General features: G+C 39.7%; 1 protein-coding gene across 1 annotated transcript; it reads left to right on the top strand.

Annotated features, from left to right (window-relative positions):
* The first annotated feature begins 4,048 nt into the window (after positions 1–4,048).
* On the top strand, positions 4,049–5,436 carry tcf15 (transcription factor 15). Its single transcript, XM_031735910.2, has 2 exons — positions 4,049–4,731; positions 5,139–5,436. Exons 1-2 carry the CDS (start codon positions 4,252–4,254, stop codon positions 5,199–5,201), a joined length of 543 nt encoding a protein of 180 aa, XP_031591770.1. The 5' UTR covers positions 4,049–4,251; the 3' UTR covers positions 5,202–5,436.
* Positions 5,437–8,634: the final 3,198 nt, after the last annotated feature.

Raw genomic sequence — 8,634 nt, 5'->3', positions numbered from 1 at the left:
ATAAAAATTAGAGATGGTGTCTGTCTCTCAAATCTGAGAGTTGGCTTCAAATAAGAGAGGTCTGAAAACTGAAGGCTCTGCCTCCCATTGTGCTTTTATATACCCTAAGAACCACAAGTAAACCAGCAGTCTGAGAGCAAAGTGCTCTATTGGGGTAGTACAGTACTGTGAGGTCCTATGTGTGAACTACAATTTCAAAAGATCTTTGAATGGGAAGGAGAAACATGATGATGAGTGACACAAGAGAAACAAAACAGACATTTAGAAACCTCTTGAGGTGGGTGATGCACCCAAAATCTCAAGTCAAATGACCGTGAGCATCTTTTTCCAATGAATCTTTACCTAGCCTTAGTGCTGCTGAAAAAACCCCCCAAAATCCTAAAAGACCCACAATAAATAAATCCCTTCTGCTGATACTTTAATTTTTTCCAGTCTGTCTGTGGCTGCCAGCCTTAAGCTACTGATGATGTAATTTGATCACAAATGCAATACATCATCTGTAAAATGGCTGGTTTGTTTCAGTGTACCCAACATCATTAAACCAGACGAAATATTGCATTTGCTGGAATCTCTTTGAGCTCCAGCAAAGAGTTTAGTTTTAAAATGTGTATTTAGCACAGAAGGAAAGTGTGTCTGAGGTCAGCTCAAAATAAACTTCAGAGCCCATGCTGATTGTAAAAAAAGAAACGTGTCACATTGTGCAATAGTGTTGAGCCCACTGATGTCTTTTTAATAGCTTTTGAACAACAATGGAGCTTGATGTCACAGAGGAATAAACTATAATTGCTAATACACATGCAACACTAGTTAGTAGGAACTATCCATTGTTGATTTTCTAGCGTATGAGTGGATTTCTTGACAGCAGAACAAACACAGTATCACCAGACATGCCCTTTGAAGGGATGTATTCATTAAAGAGGGCATTAATCATCTGTTTTGTGTCAGCAGCACAGGACATCAAAAGAATGGGGCAGAGCACCAAAGTGGTGTTGTCATGCTCTGCAGCAGTCAGTGACATAAATCAGAATTTAAAGATAGAAGACTGGACAATACTGTGCCTTTGCCACTTCAGAAAGAAACAGAAAGAATTTTTTTAACTTTTTTTTTATCCCCTCTAATTGTGGAGTTAATTAGACACTAGCTCTTTGAAGTTGTATTTGAGCAAATATCTGTTTTGATCTAAATGTTTGTGTCAGCGTATTCAAATACTCAGAAATGTCAATTTTTGAAGTACAGTGCTTAACAAATTTATTAGACCACCACCCAATGTAAGGTCTGTGCCACAGCCGCCCTAAAGTTACAGTACTCATAATTAACCAATTCATTTTTTCATGTTTCTGTAATGGTTAACTCACCAGTAGGCACACCTACTTTATCAAAATTATTTTTTTCAAATGCTAAAATATAATTATTGTAATTATCGATTAATTTTCAAATATATTGTTTTACAAAAAGCTGAACAAAATAGTAAAGCACCTTATTATTAAAGCCACTTTTAAATGACTATGTGTCTAACCATTTTATGCTTTAGTAAATTTACATCTATTTAACAAAGTATATTTTCTAAGTTTTGTTGCAGTATCAGTGTTTTTTGTACAGGAAAAAATTGCGTGGTGTGACTGTAAGTGCAGTTCCTGCACTAAATGTGCCATACGCTGCAACCTTCTTAAAATGTCGGTGTGTGGCATTAATAACAGATGCAGCCTTGTCCTTGGTAAAGAGATATCAATGGTTTATTTCTGTTTATCCCGTGGGTGTGTACTAAATGTCATGAAAGTCCAATCAGAAGCTGTTTTACCTTAGCACCAGACTCATTAGACTAGACATCTCATAGAAGAAGAGAACCTGAATGCAGGACACCAGCAAAAGAAAAAAAAAGTTCAAAAACTTTTAATTCAAGGATAGAATCATACAGGAAAGCACAAGTCATTAAGATAAAAAAAGGAACTGGCAAGAGGAAGACATGAGAAATACCTGGAAGGACTAGAAAGCTACGCTACAGGAAACAACACTCTGGCCTAAAACAAAGGTAACCATATGAGCGTTGGTTACCAGCATATCAGCTGTACCTAAAGCCAGAAATGTCAACCTCACCAGAACAAAAATCACAGGATCTTACTTCTGATTCTCATCCTCTTTAAAGACCACAAACTTATATACAGAATTCTGCACCCCTGACAGCCATCAACAGAACAGCAAAATGTGCAACAGCTCACACAGAAAACCTTCATCTGTGTGATCTGCTATTCTCAGGGATATCTAAAGCGCAATGATACAGACCTCAGTGGGCAGCAAACACAACATGCTTTTACTTCATCACTCTAGATAATTTGAGCTTCTCCTTTTGCAAAGGCACAAAAGTCTATCACAGTTCCATGAAATGCGAGAATTGTTCTCAGAAAGCTTAATCTTGGTGCCAAGTCAGAATTCTCACAAACTACTGTAGGGCACGCGAACCGGAGCAGCTGCAAATTCACATACTGCACAAAGATAATAATAAATTCCCGGCAAGACTTCGTGATAGATGTAATTAACCGAACAGCAATCTAATTTGTTGGTTAATAGTTGAGCGGCATCGTTGACCTTTAATGTGTTATTACTGGATCATCAGATTTCAAAACAAATTAAAATCATTTTGCGTATCTTCTGTAGCTCATAATATTTTTAATTAATTCAGATGAAGTTGAATCTCTGGAGAGAGTATCTTAATTCTGAAGCTGAACATTCACACAGCCTCTGGCTCTGCGGGGTCCTGTGTTTGATTCATTTTGTTTTGTAAGCCCTCCCTCAGCAGACAGTTTGGGTGTCTGACTGTTGATGCAGCTGAGACACACTGAAGTGGCTGAACGTGCTGCCGACTTGCCTCTGCTCATGTGGCTTCAGAGAGACTGAATCATCCGTTTTGCACCACTTTGTTTTTTTAAACTATGGGCAGCAACTGAGTAAATTCTTGTGATTCCAGGATCATCTGTTCATTGTTTGTTTACTCTTACTTAACTTTCTCCCACTGTGGCTTGTGATCCTCTGTAAGAGCTAAAAACAGCTTTCAATATGGGGACACAACAGTAGTATTATTTACTCAAGCTAGTCTAAGTCTGTTTGTTGCTGTGCAGTAGATATAGTTAATGTATTCTCCCAAAGAAGAAATAAAAATAAAAATAATTTCTTCTCATTATTATTGTTACTACTAGTACTACTACTACCAAATATGACAGTGGAGAAATCCCTTTATAAACTGCATGTGTGTGCTTAAAGTTAATTTAGTTTTTGTGTTTACCGATGTGGTTCACCAGCCCACAGAAACAGACCTTGGTGGGTGGCAGAAACAACCCTTTACGGTAAAATAACTAGAGAGCAAACTTCAGTCCCTAAATGTCTTTAAAGCTTTACACATTGATCAGTGCTTTTGAATTTTGAACATTTCTAATCATGCAACTTCTAATGAAGCATTTATTATATAATGCTTAAGAATGGTTGCATCTCATGTGTGGGGATTCAGTACTGGAATGTAGTAAATTTAGTTCAGTACTACACTTTGTACTTTGAATGCTTCTGTGTGATGCTGCTTTACACTTAAAATAAGTACAAATAAAATAAAACAAAATAAATAGAGGAAAATAAGTAAAGTGTTCTTTTTTTTAACCACACTTCCCTTTTACTAACAATTATTAGTTTCGTTTTACATACAAGGCAAATCAGGATATTAAAAACTTGAATGTTTTTAGACTCAATCAATAATTTAAAGTGGTTTAAAGTAAATGAATACAGCATTGCCACGCCACTTAATAAATGCTGTTATTCCTACTAGATACTACTGCGATTACATTAGATGTCATATTCCCATATGCTTCACCATTTTTGGTGACCACACTGTGTTTGTGAGTCTCCAGAGATCCCTTCTTCTTCTAACAACTCTCTCTCGAGTCTCTCCTAACGTTTCCCCTTTAAGTGGAAATGACCGTAGTTTATTGAGTCCTTTTCACTGGAGAGGCTAGTGTAACTGTAAATGTTGCTGTCAGCTCCTCCCATTCAGCTATAAGAGCCCAGCTGACCAGGTAGTCTGTGTCCATCCCTGACTAGGCCCTGCGCAAACGGACTTATGAGAAATTGGTGAGCTTTATTAGGACCGTACGTTTTTGGTTGTACGTAGCAGGCTTTGTGCCATATTGAGATGTAGGTAGGGACGGTCCCTGAAGTTGTTTTCCGACTGGTTGCACCGCGGATCTGCAGTCGAGACTGGTAACTTTTTCAATGATGACTTTTGCCATGCTGCGGCCTGTGGCGACGCACATGATCTACTCGGACTTCACTGTCACCTCCGAGGACGATGAGAACCGCAGCGAGAGCGATGGCAGTTCGGAGCAAAGTTACTGTAGCTCCACCGACAAGCGAAGACGGATTTCCAGCAAACTGGAAGGAGACTCCGCGGTGGTCATGAAACAGAGGAGCGCGGCTAACGCCAGGGAGAGAGGCAGGACGCAGAGTGTCAACACCGCTTTCACGGCTCTCCGGACTCTCATACCCACAGAGCCCGTGGATAGAAAGCTCTCCAAGATTGAAACTCTTCGACTGGCATCCAGCTACATTTCTCATCTGGCCAACGTGCTTCTGATTGGAGACGGTGGCGCAGATGGGCAGCCGTGCCTCGGCGGGGTCCATGCGCAAGGAGAGATTGGGGCGAAGCAGCCGCGGACCATCTGCACCTTCTGTTTGAGCAACCAGAGAAAAGGGGTAAATGTTTTATATCTCAGAGCTCGATTTAAAAAGGCTTAGATTTGACTGCTGTGTTAAAAATGCCAAAAACTTTATCTCAATAATCGTGCGCAATGAAATGCACCATGCCTATTACTTAACAGTGCAGCTCCTTTTTATGTATTTTTTATGCTGATGTTTGTTCGCAGTATAACAGTGTATTTCTTAACCCTCGCTTTAAATTTCTCACACATAGTGTGTTTTTACTTCTGCAAGAAAACCAGAGCCACGCAAAACATTTAGTTGTTGATTTGTAGGAACTACATTTATTCACGTGACATCGCTTTTGTAAGCCTTTATGGCGCAGATTTTTTGTTTTGTTTTGTTGTTTTTTTGTGTGTTTTTTTGAGTGCTTATATATGACCCAAGAATGTCTTTCTTTCCAGATCAAAGATGGAAAAGACTGTTTGAAAATGCGAGGGCTGGGTCCGCTCCGAATGAGACGCTGATTGAAGACCAGTGAATGACTGACAGCCTGAAAACCCTCAAAGACTTTCTCAGGGAAGAGTCGAAGCTGGTTTTGGAGAGCGTGCTCATCTACATGTACACATGCTGGATCAAATAATGGAACCAAAGAAAGGAATATTTATACTTGACTGGAAATTTACGCATAAGCCTTTCAAAGATGCAGTGCATTTTTTTTTTAAAAGTTGTGGATTATTTTTTGTTTGGTGTCTTTTTTGTTGGCAAAATTTTAAATAAAATATATTTTATAAAACAAAAACAATTCCTCGTCTTTAAAAGAAAAAAACACACATTTGGCACAAACAATCATATCATAGTGTAGTTCAGATTTCCTGCACTAAAGAGGAGATTAATGGAGTGTATATATCTGGGACCAACAATCTGTTGAGGTCTTCTATTTCACCACCCACTTTAAAAAGAAAACAAAAGAAAAGAGTACTTCCAATATACAATAAGCAGCTGCAGTTTGGAAAATTGCTGCTCTTTTCTAATAAACATTTGAAAACATTGACTCTAATAGCAAATTTGGAGGTATAAATGTTTTTTTATGTCTTTGCTGAAAGATGTCACAAATACAAACATTTCCACTGTTTACAGTGATGGTGCCAGTGTGTTGTTTATGAAGCTTTGCAGACCCACGGCAAAAGGTTCGGGGTTTCCAGTGTCACTGAGTGGTGTGTTTTTCCCAAAACTCACGAGTGGTGTTTTTTTGAAGTCTGTTATCGATTAGTCACGGCAAATAGTAGCCCACACTCTGTTCGGAGCCCCCAACACAGCTGTTGGTATGTCAGAGGGATAAATCACTGCTGTGGGCCCAAAAGACAGGGAGATGGGGTGAGAGGTCAGAGGTCACAGTGTAGTATTGAAGTGAAAGCTAAGTGACATTTAGTGATTGCAAATGATGCAAATTTATTTCCCAGAGCAGATTTTCAAGGTATGTATCTTTTTATCTTGTCATTTCTTATTAGTAGGAAAATATCGCTGTATTTGATATTCAGGTTCTCACATCGCTATCAGCATGACAAATGATTACTGTTGTATTTATTTTAAGCTGCAAAAGAGAACTTTCTCTTGTGCTTGCCATCTTTTTGTGCACTCTGGTTTCTGTAGCACACAGCAAATTCAGACAGCTTTCACTGACAAATGCAGATAAAGTCAATACTAACATAAAATCTCCCAGTAAAGTCTTCAGGCACCACATGCTGTCAGAATAGCTCCAGTGTCCCTTGGCACTCATTCTCAGAGCCCCTGAAAATCTACTGGAGGGAAGGAAGACCGGTCTTCCAAAAGATTTTCCCTCATTTGACATTTTGAGGATGATGATGATAATGATGATGACAATGATGATTATGATGATGGTGATGATGTTGGAGAGCACTGTCTAACATGTTCTTCCACAATCTCCATAGCTATGCCAATATCAATCACATAGCTATCACATCATCCCTCCAAAAGCATTCCAGTAGCTATCATAATACTCCAGTGGAGGGGGGCATGATCCGAAGGACACCTTTCCATGACGACAAAAAGGCTTTAAATGGATAAAGGTGATAATTCAGAACTGTAACTTGATTTGTAGTGCAGCTTCTCTCTAAGACACATACATGCACATCAGATAACTGGCAAGATGAAGAGTAGTTCAAATGCTTATTGAGTATTTAGTTTGATTTATGTTTGCAGTGCTTTTATTTCCTATAAACATTTTTTGAATAATTTGTCCAATGTGTGGCCTTCAATAACTTTATCTAAACCAGTATGATCCCCTGAAAAATAACTAACTAACTAAATAAATAAATAAAAATACAACCAGACCCAAATAGTGGCTGTGAAATGCTCCCCACAGCACAAAAAAGATCCCCTAACTGTAGGGGTCAAGGGTTCAACTTTTTCCTTTAATTTGCCATGTGTCTGTATTTCATAATGCTGCAAAGCAAAAGCCGCCCTGTCTCTGTGGGCCTCTTCTCCAGTCTGTAATGAAAGCTTTAACAGGCAGATTGCAGCTCAGCGACACACAGCTGAGCCCAAGTTCCCTTCTGGCATCTCTTTGAATAAGACTGCAAACTCAGTCCTCAGAATGACAGAGGAAGGCTCCCTGGTGAAACCGGAGGCTGCATGGAAAGTTAATTTTAAGGCAGCTAAAGGTGCATGCTGGGGGTCTGAGTTTCCTTTGCTGTCCCTCCCCCACCTGCTCTGTCAGGATAAGTCGAATTTGTCCTCCTCACTCAGGGACCGGGCCTCCTCAGATGGCTCCCTGAGGCTCCCCCCGGCAGGAAGATGTCACGTAGGCAGAGGAAGGGAAAACAACACGCAGCCGACCTCTCTGAGGAACTCTCTGTGCGGCGGGGCTTTGGGTCATCGCCAGTCTTGACATCATCCGGCACTGGGACCCAGATGTACGGATCTCTAGTGATGCTTTTCAGAGTGAGCAAACAAAATACTGAGTGTTCAATCAAATCGACAATTTTTTAGTTTTTACTAAGATGAAAGGTTAAAAAAAAAGATGGCGGAGATGATCAGAAGGAAAGGACGGGAACAAAGAACTCAAGTAAAGTCAGTAAAAATCAGTCTGGATCTGTTTAACATGTCTGACAGGCGAGCGTCCAGAGGATCCACCTGGAGATCACTGCAAAGGTTTACCGCTTCACTTTGGTAAGTTTTTCCTCCTCCTTGGACATCCCAGTCCCAACAGAGAATTTTAGCGGAGCTTAAATGAAGCCAGACGGCAGTTCCACCTCCTCCTGCCAGTTTTATGTTCTGTGACATGACGATAATAGATGGAACTCTGCTGTCTTACCTAAAACTACTAGAACAGAGCATTTTCTACTAAATTAGGTAAATTTTTTCTGCTGTTTCATGTATCTTCATTGAAGGAAGGTTTTATATTTTTCTTTTTTTTGTATGCATAGCCAACTGGATACTGGATGTTTCACATATTACTCATTGGTTATTTTTCCAAACTTTCAAGCTAAAGCGTTTTGGACTTCCGCAATAAGTGTTGCATGACTTGGGTACGAGATGCTAGAATAATGTTTAATTGTGCAATAAAATGCAAAGCTTCAACTGCACTGTGGGTGTACAATGTGTTTCTTTGTAATTCTCATTGAGAAGCTCAACGCTTTACTGTGCACCACAGTACACTCAATTTAGATCTCATTGTTCTTCTTGGTGATTGACAGTTACTTAAGAAGAGGAAGTGGCATATTTTGGAAGCACAGTTTAATGAGTACAACTGAGCTCAGTCTATGAAAACATCTTTGCAAATGAGACACAAATCACGGTTCCGGCAGCTCAAAGTGTTCCTGTCCTTGCCTCACTAACATGAGACAGAAAAAAGTTAAAATAGATGATCCAGAAACAGGAAGGATGTAAAGCATTTTTCAGCATCATCTGGGAGCCCAGGACTGATTCCCACATGGG

Source organism: Oreochromis aureus, linkage group 20 (genome assembly GCF_013358895.1).
Source record: "Oreochromis aureus strain Israel breed Guangdong linkage group 20, ZZ_aureus, whole genome shotgun sequence".
NCBI lineage: Eukaryota > Metazoa > Chordata > Actinopteri > Cichliformes > Cichlidae > Oreochromis > Oreochromis aureus.
Note: the sequence above shows the minus strand (reverse complement) of the source record. Positions and strands in the feature narration are given on the sequence as shown.

Coding starts and splice junctions, on each gene's coding strand:
- tcf15 (XM_031735910.2), top strand. CDS start 4,252: ATGATGACTTTTGCCATGCTGCGGCCTGTGGCGACGCACATGATCTAC. Junction 4,732..5,138: donor TGAGCAACCAGAGAAAAGGG/GTAAATGTTTTA, acceptor CTTTCTTTCCAG/ATCAAAGATGGAAAAGACTG.